At 41.7% G+C, this 21,600-nt stretch overlaps 1 protein-coding gene across 10 annotated transcripts in view; it reads left to right on the top strand.

Moving 5' to 3' along the window:
* The window catches only part of AKAP13 (A-kinase anchoring protein 13), a 339,098-nt gene that overhangs the window by 293,752 nt on the left and 23,746 nt on the right, over positions 1–21,600 (top strand). For all 10 annotated transcript variants that reach the window (XM_043493947.1, XM_043493946.1, XM_038418967.2 and 7 more), the window contains 11 exons: positions 4,202–4,269; positions 7,060–7,126; positions 8,602–8,737; positions 9,709–9,821; positions 10,154–10,300; positions 11,550–11,800; positions 12,900–13,025; positions 13,141–13,258; positions 14,807–15,055; positions 19,861–19,937; positions 21,399–21,580. In XM_043493947.1, coding sequence (XP_043349882.1) covers positions 4,202–4,269; positions 7,060–7,126; positions 8,602–8,737; positions 9,709–9,821; positions 10,154–10,300; positions 11,550–11,800; positions 12,900–13,025; positions 13,141–13,258; positions 14,807–15,055; positions 19,861–19,937; positions 21,399–21,580 — 1,534 coding nt within the window. The remainder of the gene's footprint in view (positions 1–4,201; positions 4,270–7,059; positions 7,127–8,601; positions 8,738–9,708; positions 9,822–10,153; positions 10,301–11,549; positions 11,801–12,899; positions 13,026–13,140; positions 13,259–14,806; positions 15,056–19,860; positions 19,938–21,398; positions 21,581–21,600) is intronic.

Here is a 21,600-nt window from a genome sequence, read left to right as displayed (position 1 = left end):
CTTTTTGGGCAGCGTCTGGGGTACATCCCACAAAACTCCCCTGGCACAGGTAAAAATAAATAACATTAAAGCTGGCGAAACATGGCTTAGGCAAATAAAGACATGTCTGAAGGGTATGGGTATGCATGCGATTATGTACCCTACATACTCTTTACTCACCAACGTCATGTCTCCTCGTCTACACTGCTAAAAATATCAGTGTCCCACTTCTGGCACCTTTCCTGCCTCAGGAATAGATTTCCCTCAACAAGGGAAGGTCTGGTGGCAGGAGGTAGTGGAAAAAAGTTTAGGTAGCTTCCTGCTGCAGAATAGGAAAGGCTCTGGCGGGGGGAAAGGTTCCACCAGCTCCCTGCTGCAGGAGCATTCCCCTTGCATGGGGAAAGGCTCCATCAGGGTAGGGGCAGCAGGGAAAGGCTCTGGCAAAGGCCCACCTATCCCCGCTGACTCTCCCAACCAAAACCTTTCACTGACGTGTGTATCTACACACCACAGTGTGAACGCAGCCTGCTTTTCACTGCAGTGTGTAGCTACACATACACTACATGCCACCACTGGTGATGTGTAGTGTCAGTGTAGCCAACAGCTTCTGTCAAAATTAAAGTAATGTACAGTGTACGTTAGCTCTCTGTAGAACACGTGGAATATTCAGTAGACCAGATGAAGCCTAAGAATCAAATATACGGTCAGGGTTTTTTGTGTCAGATTAAAGACACACTGGTTTTAGGGGCCTGGTTTGTTTGCAGTACTTGCTTCATTTTGCAACTTGCACAACTCTTTCCAAAGAGAGGAAGCGTATTGTTTTTGGAAATGGGATGCAGGACATCAGTGTGTGAAACTTTCAAGCCAAGCAGCAAAGTGTGTTTTTGTGACACCAAAAGAAAGTTGTCATTATGGAGGTGCCAGTAGCAAGTTCATATTTAAAGTTGTGTTGAGTTTTGCACATAAAGTAGAGATTCGGCCTCTTGATTATGTCACACATTTTCACTTCCATATATTCTGTGTAAAACAGTTGCTGTCTGATTTTTTACTTGGATGATTTGGCTGTTTTTTGTGGCTTTCCTCTGTCATTTTGTTCCTCTTCGGTTAATGGAGCCCTTTGGTTTGTGCACAGAAGGAATACTAGATTTATATTTCAATTGGGGATGATTGCCACGCATGTATTCCAGCCTGGGTTATATCAGAGGACACCAGCCAGTTTCCATGTCTCACAAATTAAAGCAATTCTTCATCGTGATGATGACAGTCTGCTGACGCCCTTTTAAAATGACTAATATTCAACAGCAATGGTCTAGAGTTCTGTTGTTCACATAGCACTTGTTGCTTCAGACTCTCCTACTTTTCTGCACTAATGGCCAATATTTGCTGTGGTAGTTCTTAAGAGAGTAGACTTTTTTTAAAAAAAAACATCTGCAGAGCTTTGGCCTATTGTTATAAATGTTTCTAAAGGTCAATTTTTGAATAATTCTGGCCTTTTTTTTTCCTTTCATTTCTTTTTTTAATATAAAATACCAGCTTGGGCAAAGCAGAAATTTTCCCTTCTGTAATTATTAATGGTTTTGTAATTGGGGGGTGAGGGGAGCTGAAAAATCTCCCTGCAAGGCTGAAACTTGTTGCTGGTCTAGAATTTCCATATAAAAGTATCCAGTGACTTTTGCACCAGTTAAAGTGAATTAATAACTGCTGCCTGGCCAGCTCCCAGCTCCTATCTTGTCCTAAGTGCTTGGGTTTTTATTGTAGAGATCAGATGAGGAAGTGACATTTGGGTCTGGATTTGGTTTAGGCTAGGGTTTGAAATACAGGTTCAAGGCCAAATCAGGGCTTTAGTTTGAATTTGATGGCACTGAAATCTCACAAGCTGTTCTGACAGGATGTCCGTTCCAGGACAGCAGCAATCTTATGGAATCATTTGAGAATTTTTAAGAGTTTTCTGCCATCATGTGTGGTGAGGAAATCACAGTATCATCTGTTTTTGAGAGATTTTTAGCTCCATCAGAGCTAGGCCCAGAACCAGAATTGGAGGGGTAGGTTTGACTCAAGGGAATCCAATCCTACCCCACCTCCAGAAATGCGAAGGCATTCAGATTTAGAGATTCTTCCCTCTCATAAAAGATTTTTGTGGTTGTAATTTCCAGGAGCTTCATTTGTGAGATGTGTACAGGGTTGGAGGGGCCAAGGGGATTACCTAAAGTGGGGTGGGGCTATTAGTACTTTTAACTCAAATAATTGGACTATAATATTGCTACCTTTTTACTTACTTGGGTCTCTCCTGCTTTATTAGTCATGGAGACTTATGCTATCCACTAAGGTGATGGCAACTATTGTAAAATCATTTTCTCGCTAGACAGTATACCAAACAGAAGTGGCACTAGCCTTGTAAGAGACTTCCCAACCTCCTAACTAGAGTATGTATAGGAAACCTTACGTGTGTTCAACCTCAGACAAGTTCTGACTTTGCATGTCCTGGTAGTCTAGCGGGATTGCTGTGATGGCAATGCTCTCAGCCTTGGTCAGGCCAGGGCAAGTCTAAACTCCCGCAGTGGCATCACTTCACTATATTCAAGAGCATCATTGAGTAGCAAGATTAGGGATTCTTGACCAGTCCTCCTGTGGCTGTGAGGATCATAGGAGATGTTACTACAAGCATGAGCAAGGAAAAAGGGGTGTTATATCAAACAGGAAGGAGAGGAGTTCTGAGGCAAGAAAGAGACAGAAAGTTCTCTGGGTCCGTTGCACTTTTTTTCCCTTGATTCGAGATGTGATTGTCTTTGTTTTTACACGGCACGGCAGATTTTTGTCTTTCTGTTTCATATGTACAGGAAATTGTGGGAACTAAAGAGCATAAACCCTAACGCCCATTACCGCTCTGAGACACATTCAACATGCATGCACATCCTTCCATTTAGCAGACACATATGTGTGAACTTAATGATGATTTGGGCATTTTTGTTTGTTCGTTCAGGGGTTTTGCTATTTCTGGTTTTATTAGAAGCCTTTTAAATATATTTTGCAAACTAAATATTTAAAATGGATTTCCCTGTCTAGACAAAAGTGACCAGGTATATTTGCTGAATCTAGTTATATTGAGTTTCATCTGAATGTTTTTAGGCTGAGGATTTTCAAGGAGTTAGTAACCAAAATCCCCCATTATAAATCATTGTGTGATGGACATGTTACTCCCTGCGCCCCCTTTGTAGAGCCCAGCCTTAATGGACAGCTTATCTCCAGAGTGGTTAGGACAAAATCTGATGCACTGAGTGATTGGCTGACTCAGTGCATTAGGATGTGGAGCTTTTTCACTTCCAGGTCGCTGGGTCACATGCAAGCCAGGTTGGTATTAAGTAGTGAGTTGAGAGTTGTTACCCTTGGAACCTATCAGTGGCCTATATGAAATGAACTGAGGAATTCAGTCTAGGTGGACAAGAGTCTAAATCGCAAACCCAGTATCCGGACTCTCATTCCTGTTACCTTCTCTGGCGTCTCTGCAGAGTGATGGAAGATATAAATATAAAACAGTGATCTTTTTTCATACTCATGCAAGATTTTTTTCCCTGTTCCTTTCCTGCATCTGGTTTCCTGTCATTCTTGCTCTAATTAAGATGATGTTTGTATTTAAGAAGAATCTTTTGCTGTTATAATCAACTCCTACTTCTGCCTGCCTGTGAAGTCATAAATCTTCAATCATGTCCCTAGTTGTTCAGTAGCTCCTGTTCACCCCCTTATTTTTCATCTAAAGAATAACAAGCATCTTTGTTTGTATAATTTGGAAAAAGAAAAGGAGTACTTGTGGCACCTTAGCGACTAATACATTTATTTGAGCATAAGCTTTCGTGAGCTACAGCTTATGCTCAAATAAATTTGTTAGTCTCTAAGGTGCCACAAGTACTCCTTTTCTTTTTGCGAATACAGACTAACACAGCTGCTGCTCTGAAACCTGTATAATTTGGGGCATAGTATGCTATTGATTTTTAAGTAGAACTCCCAATCAGTTGAAATCTGTGTGGAAATCTTGTTAATAATCAATCATTATATGGCCTACTTATCATGGAAGGCAGCACATTTGGCAATATCTAGAGCTGCTCTTCTAGTATATGAGTGGAAGTGAAAATCCCTAATTACTCCACGGTCTCTCATAGAAATGTAAGAGGAAATCAAAAGGCAAACTTCTGACCTGGCTTTTTGTGTGTGTTTTCCCACTTTACAGACTGCAATGCAATTGTTCACAAAGGCTGTAAGGAGAGTCTCGTATCCTGTGCAAAAGTCAAAATGAAGGTGAGAGGTTTCATGTCGTCTGCTGAACATGACATTTATTTTGAAGTGTTTTAGCATGCAGATAACTTTTGCAACATGTTCAGGAATGGAATTTCCAGTCTGCTGGGCATAACGTCAGAATCCCATGTTATGGGGGGATCATTTTCCTCAAGTCTCCTGAAATTTATGATACTCGCCCAAATTGTAGATTAATTCTGCTTCCCTTGTCTGATGTGACTAGGGAAAAATCATGTTCTAAGTTTTGTAAAATGCAATTCTGTTTGTTTAGAGTCATAGGAAGACAGGGATGGGGACAAGTGGTGGAGGAAGAGGGAAACAAGGACTGGGACTTGGAGCCGAGCACAGGGGAAGGGGAGGAGGTTGCTCATCTCCCTCTAGTGACTGCCCCATATAAAGGATGCCAACCTACTACTGCTGTGAGTTACCATGTGAGCCCAAGTGACAGGTCTGTGCTGTGGATCTGAAGACTCCAGCAGTGCTGCTGATTTTATATATATAATATGGGAGTCAATATGGTTTCACAATATAGAATTTGTTTTTTCGGTTTGATTTTTAAAAAAAGCTAGGAAATTACTTACAAAAAAGCCTACTGTATAAGAACATTGTGGTTGAAAAGTCAAGCACTCAAAAGTTAGGAAATGTCAGAATTAAGGTGTGCCCTCTGCAAACTTAATTTTCCTTCTTGTGCATATGCATGATGATACAGTCTTTACATGATCACATACTATATTTCCACAGGACCTGCTTCATTCAGTGCAGACGATGGACAATTCTCAGGAAATGAATCACACTTGTGTAGTTAGTGTGGCTGCTGTACTTAGGATTCCTGGCCTCATTTGTTGTAGAACTTGAAAGGTGTGTGGTGAATGAGGCTGGGGCTTGCAGGAAGAGGAAGGATAGTCTTTTTGTTTAGTCATTCGAATGCCACCCTGCCTCTGCTACAGAGTTCCTTTGTGATGCTAGTCAAGTCACTTAAACCAAACTTTTCTAACGTGACCCCTGTGTCCTTTTCTTTCTTGGTGCCTAACTTGAGATCCTGAGGTCTGATTTGCAGAATTCCAACTGAAGTCAGTGGGAGCTCTGTTCTGAAGAGAGAAAGTGCTATGTTCTCTGAAGAATCAGGCTACGGGCATCTCAAATCAGATACCCACAATTAATGGACGCTTTTGACATTACTGCTTCCATACCTTAGTTCCCTATCGGTAAAACGGTAAAAAAGAAGAAGAATTGAGTAAACTGCTCTAACCTACACTCCATATTCTCCAAATCAGAAGAGTTTGCCCATATTTACACTCCACTACGCTACTAGGAGTAATAATACCTTACCTCATGGGGTGTGTGCAGATCAACTAATTAACATTTGTGAAACACTCAGGTGCTACAACACCATTGAAAAGGCCATCAGGAGATCACTACTTCTCTCTACAGAGTAGAGTTTGAACAGGGTGCAGTAAGCACAGCGTGGAGCCGTGCATTGAACAACGAGGATAAAACACATATTGAAAAGCAGTTTGTTAATGGAGCACCCCTGGTCCTGTGCACCTCTGTGTGACCCGAGTGAGCATGTACCATCCCCACCGAGCAACTGAGCATGCTGCAGCCCACAACTGTGCTGGATTTCCCCTGCTCTTGTTCCTCCTGGTACCAGGGGCCGCTGTGGCTGTGGGCACAGGAACCCAGAGCAGGAAGATACTCTCTCCTGTGCCCTCCACATTCCCCTGGCAGCAGGGAAAAGAGGCCCATCTGGAGTACAGCAGGGAGAGGAGTCGGGCCTGGGTGTGGTGGGCATAGTGAGCAGGGAGATTGGGATGAGGTTGCAATGAAATATAGAATAGCTCCCCAGTCTGTGAGCACATCCATCCTGTGCATTAACTGAGGCATGGATCCTATAGAAAAAGTAGCATCTGATCCTGTAATTAGACTACAACATAATGCATGTGCACCGTGGAGCCAAATTAAGGTTACATGAGCAACCTTAATTTTGGCATTTCTTAACTTTTAAGTGCTAGACTTTGCAACCTTAATATTCTTGCAAGGCAGTTTTTGTATGTTAATATAGATGAGCACCTCTGATTGGAATTCATGGTTGTCCCATGTGTGGGGAGCCCCCTTCCCATCCTGGTTCTCCAAACCACCATGCTCTTCTTGTTCAAGTCTTTCTCTCCTGTCCAGTGTTCCCTCTAATTTTTGACAGGCCATGTGCTCAAAAAATTTCTTCTGTGAAAATTATTGTGCTTCTGTGTAAATTTTTGTGCGCGTGATGTTTTGCCGTGTGCGTGGGGTTTAGGATCTGTGTGTGTGTGTGTGTGTGCGCGCGCACACACACACACACACACACACACACACACACACACAGAGCTTAGAGGGAACAGTGCTGTCCTGTCTTTAAATCATAAGCTGTCTGAGGCAAGGACTGTGTTCACTGTGCTGAGCACATTGTTACATTTAACAGCTAGTCACTACAATTATGTATACCGTTCCCTCAGTGATCCTTTTGGCTTTAATATGCTTTAGCTATCGAGCAATATCAGGATTGTCTCCCTATTTTACTACTTATTGCAAATATTTCTCCATATTTGATTGCATACCTTGTGATGGTTCGGACTGTATCACCATGCTGAAGATCATGCTGCTTGTAGATACCCAGGGCACTGTATCTAGGATCTAAGCTCTTCTGAGGGAACTCAGAATGGTGTTACTGCGTAATTAAAGTAAGGTGTATGTGGATATACACGGCCCTTTATTTATGTTGGGAGTGGGAAAAATTAAACCTATATCTTTTTCTTTCAGCTGCAAAAAGGGATGCTTCAGGCACACGATACCTCTTCGTTACCCACAGTAATTATGAGAAACAAGAGTAAGAAGCCTTCCCTTCTGTCTTTTTCTGGTGTAGCTCCCTAAAAGTTGCTGGTTTTCATTGTATTCAGTATAAACTTTTACCCTCATGTTCAACCGTTATCCATTTCAATACGATGAAAGATAAAACAGTTTAGGATACAGGAATAAAGTGATTATATCCTGTGTTATAAGGAACGTTTGGGATTTTAGAGGCATTGCTTATGTTGTGCAAATGGTTGGCCCAGTTTTGTGGTACCCATATAATCTTATACAGATACAAGCTATGGAAGAAAGAGGCCATGTTTTCAGTATTGGAGACGCAGTATTTTTAGTGATCCAGCTCCTTTCTGTTGTTTACACAATGCAGTGGAGCTAGATTTTGGCTGTAGCTGGACAGCTGAGAATTTTCCTGGAGCGAGTGAGCTCTCAGCTGGAAAGATGACATCATAGGTGTTACTTGCGTTATTCATAAACTGAGAATGTTTAAAACAACATCGAACTGAGTGTTTTGTTCAATGGGGAAGTTAAAATGGAAGGGGTAGTTCCAAACTGGGCCATTTCAGTAAGCTGCTTTTGTCAGATGGACCAGCAGCACCACTGTGGGAAACAGGAAGGCTGAACAGGGAAAGAAAAAAGAGGGAGTGAGATGCAGGGGCTAGTGATCATGTAGAGAGATGACCAAGCCCTTCTACATAACTGGAGGGTCTTTCTCTCTCCATCATGTGAACCAATGGATAGTCTGAAACTCAGTCCTAAGTGGGTCAGGGCAAATCGAGAGTTGGAAGAGCTCGAAGGAGGTGATAAGAGCACCAAGATGAGTTGCTCTAAGTGACTGTTTTGGTCATTTTGTAATAAAGTTCTGCTCAGCTTCCCATGAGAGTGTTTCTAGACTTTTGTGTATTCCACCCAACCCTCCCTTCCAGCAGGCACTACAGTGTAGAGTCAAAGGTCTTTCTTCCCCCATTAGGAAAGCCCAGTGTTCGGTTTGGTGCTCTGGTCACCACTTCCCTGCACAGGAACACAAGCGAACAATTGAACCAGTCTCACAGAAGATGATGACTGAGCAATTACATTGTTCGTTTTTTTCCTATATTGCTGTATAAGTTATTTATACATAAGAATATTGTGTCTTAATAGTTTGGAACTGCCCAGATAGGTCAAACAAATGTAAATAACATTGGTGTTCAGTGTAGGCTCCAGATTTACCTGGGGACTACTTCTGAAGTCTTACTCAGGCAGAACTACTAAAGTGAATGGAAATTATGTCCTGAACAGGGATATCTGGAATGGGCCCTGTGTTAACAAACCAGTAAAGACAGAGAATGAGGCTAGATTTCAGTGGAGCTATGACAGTTGATATCAGCTGAAGAGCTGATTATTTCTAAGCAAAGAGGAAGTGAATTGTTAGAACCTTGCTTGGTCGAGTCATCATAATGAGTTTAGCAAGGAGTTTGGATGGGGTTTCTTACCAGATATCTGGCATTTCTCTTCTAGCCTCACAACCTAAGGAGCGCCCTCGGTCTGCAATACTTGCCCCTGATGAGAGCACCGTAACCTCAATATTCAATAACAGGAGATCACAGCAGACCACAACACTTTCAAAAAGCGTCTCAATACAGAACATTGCAGGGTAAGCCTCTGTGTGTATGTGTGGTATACATACAGTATGCATAGTGTAAGCAACCTACATTATTCCCCATATTTCATTAGGAATACATTTATGGGTATGTGTCACATATATTGATGTATAAAATATCACATACACAGAAAGACAAATACCACATACTGTCTGAGGAAAGGGGTCAAGATGCAGTTGCTGTAGGAACTATAACTTCAAATTTCCTGTGTGTTGGGAATTAAAATTTTCAGAAGTTTGCATGTAATGCAGCCATTCAGAACTCAAGCTAGTAGAAGCTCCATACCATCACACATCATCATGCATTTTGTATATATGTATAAAATAATTATACATACACGCACACAGAGAGAGTGCTGCTATACATAGAGTTTCCATGATCAGTAATTCTCTCTCCCATTTTCCCTAACACCAGTGATTTTAGAAAACGGTGTTGGATGTGTGTTTGCAGAGCTGTGAAGGGGGAAATTATCAAAAGGCTTAGTTTAGAAAAACATCCACAAGATTAACTGCTTATCCAAATGTTAGGTGAATTTCATTCAGCTAGAACTTTGCATGTACAGACTCTCTTGAGAGATTTCCGATATTCCTCTGCATTAGCTGAGCTGGAAATACAGTATCTTGAGAATAAGGCGGTGGAATGGCAATACAGAAATGAAAATAATTAAATTAAGTTGACCAAACTCTTTCAGACCTCAAATATTCAATTCAGGTTTTAGGGAAATGATTATTTCAGTTAGAAATGTAGATGATCCAGTTTGTTGAGTCCTAATTTGTAGTTATTAGCAATATATATAAAATATATAAATACATGCGCACACAATACATATACCTGTGCATAATCGGCAACACTTAGTGCAGCTTTCAGTTTTATTTAAAATTATATTTGTTTTGTGTACTTTATAAAGTGATTGATTTGAGTTTTGGAGTCCTGAATGGGGTTCTGCATTTCCTTTTTTCTGCAGAGTTGGCAATGATGAAAGCATAGTACATACTTGGAAATTCCTGTCACAGTCAACAGACTCTTTACATAAAATCAGCCGGGTGAATGAATCCACGGAGTCGCTAACTGATGAGGGTAAGAGATCCCAATGTATTCATCCAAACACAGAAGCAGATCCCAATATATTCATACAAACACAGAAGCATGGCAGATAACTGGTTCTTGCTTGTCTTGTAAACCAGAGTTCAGTATAGATGATAGTTGTGGACTTGTTTGGTGCAACTAGCAAGTAACCTATAAAAGTACTTTGCATTGTTTGGTACTTACCCAGTAAAATTAGATATAATTGTTTCCATGTCAGTAAAGGAGAGTAGATATGATGTTTGTGGCATTCAGAACAAAGCCTAAAGCTGTAGAAAGCCAATTTCAGATGGGACCAGACATCCCTTTATGCTGCTTTTATGCAGGTGCAGACATGAATGAAGGACAGCTCATGGGGGACTTCGAGATGGATTCCAAGCAGCTGGAGGCAGAATCCTGGAGTCAAGTAGTGGACAGCAAGTTTTTGCGGCAGCAAAAGAAGGATGTCGTCAAACGGCAAGATGTCATATATGGTGAGATGTTTATTGGTTAAAGAGAAGTGATCCAATTTAGTTTGTAGAAACCTCTAGGTTTGGATGGTCCGTTCATATATTTTAGTTTGTGACTAATTTGGAAATGTTAAGTCAAAGGGAGTTTGCCATTGACGTCACTGGGGCCAGAGTTTCACTCTTGGTGTTTACTGGAAATGAAGACCTCCAATACCATCTTACTAAGCTATAGAATTCTGGATGTCACTTACCTTGAACCATCCAAACAAATTGCATCTCCTGGTTTGTCTGGTGATGACCTTTATACAGTTATCCATGAGTACAGAGTAGTCAATTACTTGTTTTAGCATCTTCTCCCCCTTGATATAAGAGTCCTCTTGTGCTACACAGAAAAATAACTATATTGAGAGGAGCAACATTGTGTTTTGGTATTGTTATCTGTCCTTCTGCAGTGTTCAGATTCCAGCACAATGGTCCCCAAACATTTAACCTTGCGCCCCCCCCTTGCGCCCTGCCCTCCCCCGCAGCTGCGGTTGGGAGCCAGGCGCTGAGGCTGGGGCCAGATCTGTGGCTGAGAGCAGAGCAGCAGCTGGGCTGGGACCTGGCGCAGAGCCGCAGTCGCTCCATGGGCCAAGACCAGGGCTGCGGCTGGCGCCTGGAGCTGGCGCCAGAGCGGGGCGGGTGGCACTCCCTTCTCCCCTGTGTGGGGCTGGCTCAGGCCCCACTTCATGCTCTACCCCCCCTCCGGCAAATGTTCCTCCATGCCCCCCCGAGGGGGGCAGGCCCCAAAGTTTGGGGACCAGTGTTCTAGCAGTAATGAGAGCGAGCACTTGTTCATATAAACAGAGTATAGGGAGGGCTGATCCACCCCCAAGCTATGCCCTACCATGCACTTTGTAGAGAAAAAATGTTTTCACATTGATAATCTAATCAGTAACTATTAAGAGGTTAAAAAAAAGAATGAAACTGGTATATATCAATGGTATTGGTGTTGCATTTAATGTAGTATAGACTGTTTTCCCTTGATTTCACATGTATAAATCCCAGTAATAGTAGTGCAAGTAACACACATGTCAGAATGGGGAATTATGACCCCATAGCACTTCATTACATTGTTAGCTTCTACGAGCCCTTCTAACTAGCTAGATCTGGTGAATGCCTTTCCTTGTCTTAGCAATGCCAAGTACTCTGGGTTGATACAGCGCCTTGTCTTAAAGGATAGTAATTTTGACCCATGTGCTTCCTGTGTTGGACCTGTCCTTGTCTCATGCAGAGCTGATGCAGACAGAGATGCATCATGTCCGCACTCTGAAGATCATGAGTGATGTGTACAGCAGGGGGATGGTGCAGGAGCTGCAGTTTGAACAGCAAATGGTGGAAAAGGTCTTTCCTTGCCTGGATGACTTGCTGAACATCCACAACCAGTTCTTCCAGCGGATTCTGGAGAGGAAGAAAGAGTCCCTCATGGACAAAAGTGAAAAGAACTTTGTTATCAAGAGGATAGGAGACATCCTGGTGAATCAGGTGAGTGGTTAGAGACACCTGCATGCTCTAAGCACAAGACTGAAAGCCAGGAACTCCTGGATTACAATTCTCTCTCTTAGGGCAGGTCTACACTTAAAACGCCACATTGGTACAGCTGCGCTGCTGTAGCGCTTTAATGAAGAGCTCTCTGCTGTCAGTGTAGTTAATCCACCTGAGCAAGTGGTGGTAGCTATATCGGTAGGAGATGCTCTCCCACTGACATAGCACTTTCTACACCAGTGCTTAGGTTGGTATGGATTTTTCACACTCGTGAGCGACATAGTTATTTATACTGAAGTAGTTCATTAGTGTAGACCTGCCCTTATGCTGTCTTATTGGTGGCCTAAGGTGAGTCGCATCTTCTCTTTGCGCATGTCTACCCAGCAAAGAAAAACCCGTGTCTGGCCCATGCCAGCTGACTCTGGCTTGTGGGGCTCAGGCTGTGGGGCTGTTTCATTGCTGTATAGACTTCTAGGCTCCAGCCCAAGCCCAGGGTCTAGGACCCTATGGGGGGGAGGGCCCCAGAGCTCGGGTTTTTCTTTGCTGTGTAGACATATCCTTTGTGCCTCCATTCCTCGCTTATACAATGGAGATGACAATAATTGTCCATCTTTGTAAAGCACTTAGAGATTTTCAGGTGAAAGGGTTGCTGTCAGGTTTGATGCCTGTTTTGTTTTTTTATGCCACATGTGCAGAAAAGCATCAGCGCTGGTTACAGTACAGTCTGTAGTGAATGGGACTAAGCTGGAAAGCAGGGGATCTGGATTCCACTTCCTGGGTCTGCTGCTGATTTGTTCTGTGACTCTGGACAAGCCACTTCACACCTCTGTAGCTCTTTTTCCCCCCTCTCCCTCCCTCCCTCTGTCCATCTTGTCTCTTTGGAGCACTAGCTCTTTGTGGTAGGGTCTCTCGCTCTGGGTTTATACAGTGCCTAGTCTCCGTTCTTTAAATTCCATAGATTTATTTCTTGAAAGCTATACTTTGGGCTAGATTTGTACTGTCTGTGTAGCTGTCCTTTTCAGTGACAGATGGTGGGTGATGCCAAGTGATTGATCCCAGGAGCTCAGTGGGGGGCCAAAAGTTTGTTCATGTCTTGCAGTTTTCCGGTGAGAATGGGGAGCGAATGAAGAAAACTTACGGCAAATTCTGCGGGCACCATAACGAGGCTGTCAATTATTTCAAAGACCTGCAGTCAAAAGAGAAGCGTTTTCAGGCATTCATCAAGGTAGGAACTGGTGGGGGATTTGTTGCTGACCCCCACAGGGGGTGCACACTGCACGTCGGCATGTTTTGGAGGGTGCTTCAGTGGCAGCGTTTTAATTTATGTCTTGTCTTTTTAGAAAAAAATGAGCAGCACGGTGGTGAGGCGCCTGGGGATACCTGAATGCATCTTACTAGTAACTCAGAGGATCACAAAGTATCCCGTGATACTACAAAGAATATTACAATATACCAAAGGTAGAGCCTGTTCCTTTTCCTAAGCACGTTTGTTTCCTTTGTATCTTTCTCCAGGACCTTTCCCAGTAAAACCGCCTAACTCAGAATCAGCCAGCTAGCCCAGTGTTTAGTGCCCAGCACTGCTGTAATTAGAGACCTGGATTTCATTTCTTCCAACAGCGTTTCAATCCTCAGGCTAGACAGGCCTGAGAGTGCTGCAAAGAAACAGCACTCAGCCCCTGTAGAAGTGAAGTGCCTTGGTAAGCTCATCACTACAGCTCATCACTCTAGCTAATTATGGAGCAACAGAATCTTAATGCCAGAGGGGATCAGGGGTTAGAATGGTAGAAACATGTGGGAGTAGCCTGCAGAGCACATGCTCGCTATAGGTTTCAAAGTAGCAGCCATGTTAGTCTGTATTCGCAAAAGAGAAAAGGAGTACTTGTGGCACCTTAGAGACTAACAAATGTATTTGAGCATAAGCTTTCGTGAGCTATAGCTCACTTCATCGGATGCTCGCTATGTTCCTGGTTTCTCTCAGTCTCTCACTTACAGAGCAAAAAGTCTCAGTTTACAGTTTAATCTCACCTGCTTTCTGCTGGTGCACTCTGTTTAATCTCTGTGGAAACCCTTTATTAGGTGAGGATGAGGCGTGGTTTATCAGTGCCACTTCATTTAAGATATGGTAAACTCCAGGGGTGTTTTTATATGATTTCACCCACAAAAATCCTCTGGGGAGAGATGTATATGTAATGCTTTCTATTCCAGTTTATCAGCAGGGGTGCATCCTACAGATATGTCAGCTAACATTGTAGATGAGCCAAGGAGTGGCTGAGACTGACCAATGTGTCTTTATAATCATTAATGTTCTGTAATTCATACCTTTCAAAAGTTTTCAAATATTTTGTTTATTTTTTATAAAGTAAGTTTATGTTCCCAAGGGACATTATCCTCCTCATACATAGTCGTCTGTCTCATTGGCGTGGTTTATAGAAGTGTGAGTGAGCATCTCTGAATGTGAAATGTGAAACAATTTATTTCACAAATGTGTCACTTCATCAAGACCCAAACAGATGAAAATTTTGCCACTACCAGGGGTGGACCACTAATCCAGACCCTTAAAACTTTCATTGCAACTTTACTGAGTGTTCCTAATAGAATCTGGTATTCAAAAATGGCTGCACCTGATTTTCTCACATAAACGTGAGAAATGTGCACATGGCATTATGGATGCATGCCAATTTTTATACATGCAGTCAGGTAGCCATGCACTTGCAGAGGCTGAAAATGTGGTCCTTATTTACGTTGTCCTAGTTTGCCATAGCTTATGCAGAGTATATTTCCTATGGATCCCCTTTACTATATTGGTGTCTGTTTAAGGTTTGTGACAAAAACTTTTCATTTCTTCCAAATGGAACTTGTCTTAGGAAGATATTTAAAAATAGCGCATCCGTGTGCTATAGCTTTTGATGACTCACTGGTAAGGGAAAGGGGAGAAGTAAGAAGTTAGGCTCTCCATATTCACAATAAGGGTGAACTGAAATTGAAGTCTCTCTCTCACTCCTGAAGAAAACGAAGTGGAACATCAAGACTTGACCCAGTCACTAAACCTGGTTAAAGATGTGATTGCTGCGGTCAATAGCAAAGTCAACAACTATGAAAAGAAAACGCGTCTTACTGAGATCTACACCCGGACGGACAGCAAGTCGATCATGAGGATGAAGAGCGGCCAGATGTTTGCCAGGGAGGACTTGAGACGTAGGAAACTCATCCGAGATGGACCTGTCTCACTGAAAAACACAGCTGGGAGACTGAAAGGTGAGAAAATCCTACAAATCATGCACCCAAAGGATGTACCCTCCCTGTCTCCAGATGATGGCAGGGCTCATCCATCTTATGACCTGTGACTTCATTCCCTTTCCTTTGGCTTGGTGGTTCCTCTGCCTTTTACACAGGGTTTCTTCTGAAATCGCTGGCCCATTTATTATTCATATAATTTTATTGATTTTTCTGTTTCTAGAAAGGTGCTGTCAAAGTAAAAACCATAAAAAATCCTTCCCTGTGCTCCTAGTAACACCCTAGATTACTGCCACAAATATTTCTGCTATTTCTGTTACTGCTCACCATTGATGGTGCTTATTTATTTATCTTCCAAGCTTTGCCCAGCAAGCTAAGTGATGAGTGTGATGGTGAATCCACCCCCAGGGAAGGGAAACCTTGCTCACTGTCATCTGGCCTTCACTTGCTCCTCAACAGTCATGGAGGAGCTCATGATAGAACCAACCCCACTCTTCCAGTGGGCACCTCCTTGGGAGACCTGGGATCCAGACTAATAGAAAATTGGCCACCAAGAGTAAATTAAGAAGAAGAGCAACAGGGTGCAATAGTGCTGTTGCTGGTGTGAATGATGATACACAGCTGTTCGCTGAGGGCTTGCAGTGGGAGGGCTTGCATGTTATGGCTCCAAAGAATATCTTGATTGTAGAGGTGGAAGTAGAAGGGTTTTTATCTGTGCATCCCTCCATATTCTGTGCCATCAGAGGATAATTTAGATTCCAAATATGATTTGATCTGTTCTGAGGGTTTGGAGAGGGAAAGTTTACAGATGGTTTCTAGATTCCTAGTAGGGCTGTCAAGCGATTAAAAAAAATTAATCGCGATTAATCGCATGATTAAAAAAATTAATCGTGATTAATTGCGTGATTAAAAAACAATAGAATACCATTTATTTTAAATATTTGTGGATGTTTACTACATTTTCAAATATTAATTTAACTTAGAACACAAAATACCAAGTGTACAGTGCTCACTTTATATTTATTTTTGATTACAAATATTTGCATTGTAAAAAACAAAACAAAAAATTTTCAGTTCACCTCACACAAATACTGTAGTGCAATCTCTTTATCATGAAAGTTGAACTTACAAATGTAGAATTATGTACAAAAAAACCCATCAGTACTACTTTTTGTTCAGCCAATCAGACAAACAAGGTTGATTACAATTTGCAGGAGATAATGCTGCCTGCTTCTTGTTTACAATGTCACCTGAAAGTGAGAACAGGCATTCACATGGCACTGTTGTAGCTGGCGTTGCAAGATTTTTATGTGCCAGATGTGCTAAAGATTCATACATCCCTTCATGCTTCAACCACCATTCCAAAGGACATGTTTCCATGCTGATGATGGGTTCTGCTTGATAACGATCCAAAGCAGTACGCATGTTCATTTTCACCATCTGAGTCAGACACCAGCAGCAGAAGGTTGATTTTCTTTTTTGTTGGTTCGGGTTCTGTAGTTTCCGCATCAGAGTGCTGCTCTTTTAAGACTTCTGAAAGCATGCTCCATACCTCGTCCCTCTCAGATTTTGGACGGCACTTCAGATTCTTAAACCTTGGATCAAGTACTGTAGCTATTTTTAGAAATCTCACATCAGTACCTTCTTTGCATTTTGTCAAATCTGCTGAGACAGTGTTCTTAAAACGAACATGTGCTGGGTCATCATCTGAGACTGCTATAACATGAAATATATGCAGAATATATTTAAAACAGAGCAGGAGACATACAATTCTCCCCTCAAAGGAGTATAGTCACAAATTTAATTGACGCATTATTGTTTTAACGAGCATCATCAGCACTTTCAGGTGACATTGTAAACAAGAAGCAGAGAGCAGTATCTCCTGTCAATGTAAACAAACTTGTTTGTTTTACTGATTGGCAGAATAAGAAGTAGGACTGAGTGGCTCTAAAGTTTTACGCTGTTTTGTTTTTGAGTACAGTTATGTAACCAAAAAAGATCTGCATTTGTAAGTTACACTTTCATGATGAAGAAATTGCACTTCAGTACTTGTATGGGGTGAACTGAAAAATACTATTTCTTTTATTTATCATTTTTACAGTGCATATATTTGTAATCAAAAATAATATAAAGTGAGCCTTGTGCACTTGTATTCTGTGTTGTAATTGAAATCAATATTGAAAATGTAGAAAAATATCCAAAAATATTTAATAAATTTCAATTTATTGTTATAAGTGTGATTAATCACAATTAATTTTTTAATTGTGATTAATTTTTTTGAGTTAATCATGTGAGTCAACTGCAATTAATTGACAGCCCTAGTTCCTAGGAATGTTTGTGACTATGGACGGTGGTAAGGCAAACTATTTCTCTTGCTATTATAATCTTTGGGTGGACGCTAGAGTTTACTTCATTGCCCTTCTCCAGTGCCTAAAAAAACTTGACACCCATAGAAAAGCACCTGGAGACCCAGAATTTAGTCACTGAGGATTTTCAGTAAGGATTCCCCAAGGTCAACCTCCCCACAATCAAGTCCAGAAGAACAAAAGGAATGAACTGAATTCTTAAGTACCAACTTTATAAAATGATAAAAAACATAATTAATAATAATGATAATTACCACTTAATTTCTACAACATTACATGATTACTTTATAATTAACATGTATTACCTTTACAGTTGTACATAAACGTAAAGAAAAAAATTACATTTAAACAGGTCAGTCCCCACCGAAACACAGCGAGAATAAACTCAGAGTTCCCAAAAGCTTAGGTTGAGTTCACCTGAGTCTCAATTAGTCTTTGATCACCAAATCTATACATTTCACTGAGTCAAAACCAACATCTTGCGTCCACTTGCCTGTAGAAAACTTCAGTTGGAATCCATGCAGGTTCTTCCTCCTCTGCTGAAATCACTCAGCTAGTCGGCTAACCAATTAACTAACTACTCAGTTAAGTTTATAGATCTAAAAAAAATCCTGTTATAAGAAAACAAAACTGAGAATAGCAAAATATGAATGACTCTTTCCTCATTATCCCATTTAAATAAAAGTTGGGGAATCATACTGGTTGAGACAATTTAAACTAAAACAGTTTGGCTAAAATTAAACAGCATTCAAAGTATACTGTTAAAATAAAAGAAATTAGTTTTCCCTCCCGTTTTCCTCTCTCTATAATTAACACTGCCAGGGCTTCCCTGCTGGGCGAACTGCACCACCAACCTGCTGCAAAATGCTTCAGTTAGGGAAAACAGCCTGCTTTCTGCTCCTGGAGCTCAGCTTCTCCCAGCCCACAGAGTGCACATGGCCTGTTGCAAAGCAGCTGCCCTAACTACTTGCCCTCATGAAGTCTGAGTCCAGCAACGGGGAACCTATTGAGCATACCCAAAACTACCACATCCAATTCCAGAAATTTCTGAGTGGAATGTTAATTGTGCATCTGCCTAGCAGCAGTGATGCAGGCACAACTCATTCCTACCCAATAGATCTCTTAAAGAGATATCTTCCTATTTGGCATGTGGGTTACACTTTCATGAGATCTCTCAGTTAGCATAGGTTTTATTATGCAGTTCCTATAGAAATGGCTCCTACTACCAGAGCCTATAGCTAACCAGTAGAGATGAGTCAGAAGTTCCAGATGGGAAAGCATCCAAAAGTTTAGAACCTGCTTTCCCTAACTTCTGGGATTTGGAACTGGAGCCAGGAGAAACACAGAAATAGCTTTCCTTGAAGTATTTTGGTCTTTCCTCCTCTGCACCAAAAGCAGAAAGTGCAGCTGGAAACAAAAACAAACCAAAGTAAAACAAATCTTACCTGAACTTTTACAAACCTCTAAAGAGGTTTGGGTTTGGTTTGAGGCTTTGGCAAAAGTTTGGTTCGTATTTGATCTGAAAGGGATCTTGTTCCTCCAAAATGCCTGGAAGGAGTTACGCAGGGGATGAATTAGCTTTTGAGTTTACCTCATCTGTATGTCACGAGGTCTCATAGTGTATTACACAGAAACTCTTTTTGTGGTGGGGCATCGCACTCAATACTTACTATGTAATCTTGTGATGTACTGTATCATGATGCAATTTGGAAGGTAGCATGTGTATTTGGGGGAAATATCCTTGCTCTGATTCAGAATTTTCTCTTCATCCTCTCTTTGTATTTCTTTCTTTTCTCCTGCTTGAGTCAGATTCTCCCCTCTGGGGCACACCCGTTTGGCTCCTCGTGAATTCAGAGAGAGCCATATACATCTGTGGGCAGAGTCAACATTAGCTGCTGAAGTTAAAGTGCCTGGAGAAGAAACTGCAGCTGACAAGTGTTGTTACAAGATAATTTGCACCACTCAAGAGAGGAGAGCAATAAAACCAAACAGATATTTTGCTTGAGGATAAAAATATTGATTATGTGAATGAATAGGGTGTATGTTCAGTGAGCATCCCTTGCTTCCACTTTCCCCAATCTTCCATGACTCTCAGAGGGCTTCTGGTTTGAAAAGAACATCCCAGCAAAGACTGAGTAAATATGATTCCCTCTGACTTCTTTCAGTGGTGATTTTACATTGCCCACAGGAGTCGTTATAGAGATAGAGGCCATTCTCTTTCTAGGAGCTGAGCATATTGCCTCTGCGATGCTTATAGTTCCTACTAACTAGGAAGCAAAACACAGCAAACAGCAGACCAATCCACTTTCTTAGGGTAGCCCAAATTATCACTCTTATGTTCACCAGGAGCTCTAGCATGCACGGCATTGCTAAATAAAAGGTATTGGTAGGCACAAGAACCAGTGATTGACATAGATATATATTTGATGGTTAAACCTTGGTGTTTTTTCTCTGTTGTAGAGGTCCAGGCTGTCCTCCTCTCAGACATGCTGATATTCCTTCAGGAAAAGGACCAGAAGTATGTCTTTGCCTCATTGGTAAGGCTTTGATGTTTTCTCTTCCTTTCTTCTACATAGATGATCCTTGCAACGAAAGCATGTCACTGCCTGCTACGTTCCTTAGTTTTTATTGGACAGATCACTTTGCATTTAACAGATCACTTTGCATTTGTTTCCTTAGCGCACTCCATTATTTTCTATTGAAAACATGTCTTAATTTCTCTCCCCGACTCGGTGATTTCTACAGTGATTTTGAACATTTAGTAATTGGCTCTGAAAATAAGCCTGTCATTGGATACCTTTGTTTTTCATCAGCCTGTGCAAATACTGCTCACTTAGGAGGGAAGAACATGAACTGTGTACAAATGAATCCCAGCAGAAAGAACAGACTTAATAAATCAATCTAAAAAGCAAAAAGCACAGGAACAAAAGCCTACTGCTGCAATAAAGTTCGAGAAGCTCACAAAGCAGTATGCTATAGGAATATATTTGTCATGGACCAGTTGATGTAAACAAAAATAAGAACTTTTTTAGAGAAAGTCCTAGATGAAAGAGACAGGCTATGAGACATGCTGACCTGATGAAAAAAAAATGCTAGTGCCCCCAAACCAGTGAGTAGCCACGGGTCTGGCATGCATGCTTCAAAGAGGAGACTTTCTGTTCCTCTTGTTCTTCCCATTCACTGAACTACATTTCCAAACCCCCTGCTGCCAGCGCAGGGCATTTCTAGCTCTTCAGCTGGCTGTGGTGCACACAAGGCTCATGCTGGCAAACCTCTGCTAAAGCAAGCGCGCGCGCGCACACACAAAAATATCACTGGGATTCTGTAAAGACTACAAATGAGCCCATTGGACTATGCATGCCACAGGTGGGAAGAGAAGCTTTCAATGCTAACAGAAAGATTACACAGTGATATTACAGTGACCCTAACAGCACATTGCACATACTCTTCTGTGGAATCCTTGATGCAACAATCTCACAAAAATTTACTTAGCAGGAGTTGATTTTAAGCTACAGAGAACAGGAAGGATTTTGGTGAGATCTGAAGAGAGGATGTGATGCAAGGGTTCTGAGGGAGGGAGAACAAAGGTGATGACAGTGAAACAGGGACCAGCAAGCCATACCAAGAGTGGTGATGTGGGGATAAAGAGTCCAGGAATAGAGAGCATAGGCAGCAGGATTTGAGATCAGAGCAAGTTCTTGGAGAGTCTGGAAAACCACAAAGGCAATTTTGAATTGTATCCAGGGACATCTGGGGGCAGTTCCTCCTGAATTGACAGAGGAAGGTGACACCAGCATTCCGGGCACAGTGAAATAAATTACTCTCAGAATATACATGTTTGGTGAGCCTAGCACTTTTTTTGGCCTGTAGTTTATAAAGGTACTCACAAGTAGGAAGGAGGTGTGACTGCAGGTATTAGGAGCTTTTGAGCACTTATTGCCAGCCTAAAGCTCTGGGGCTTTTTGTCCATCTTCTCACCAACCTCCTCTCATCTGAAGGACCAGAGATCCACTGTAATCTCTCTGAAGAAACTGATTGTACGAGAAGTGGCCCATGAGGAAAAGGGTTTATTCCTGATTACCACCGTAGTGAAAGATCCAGAGATGGTAGAAGTCCACGCCAGCTCCAAGGAGGAACGCAATAGCTGGATACAAATAATTCAGGACACAATTAACACCATGTAAGTTAATGCACTATTTG

Source organism: Dermochelys coriacea, chromosome 10 (genome assembly GCF_009764565.3).
Source record: "Dermochelys coriacea isolate rDerCor1 chromosome 10, rDerCor1.pri.v4, whole genome shotgun sequence".
Classification (NCBI taxonomy): Eukaryota; Metazoa; Chordata; order Testudines; family Dermochelyidae; genus Dermochelys; species Dermochelys coriacea.
The sequence above is the reverse complement of the archived record's forward strand: the minus strand, read 5'-3'. Positions and strand labels throughout refer to the sequence as shown.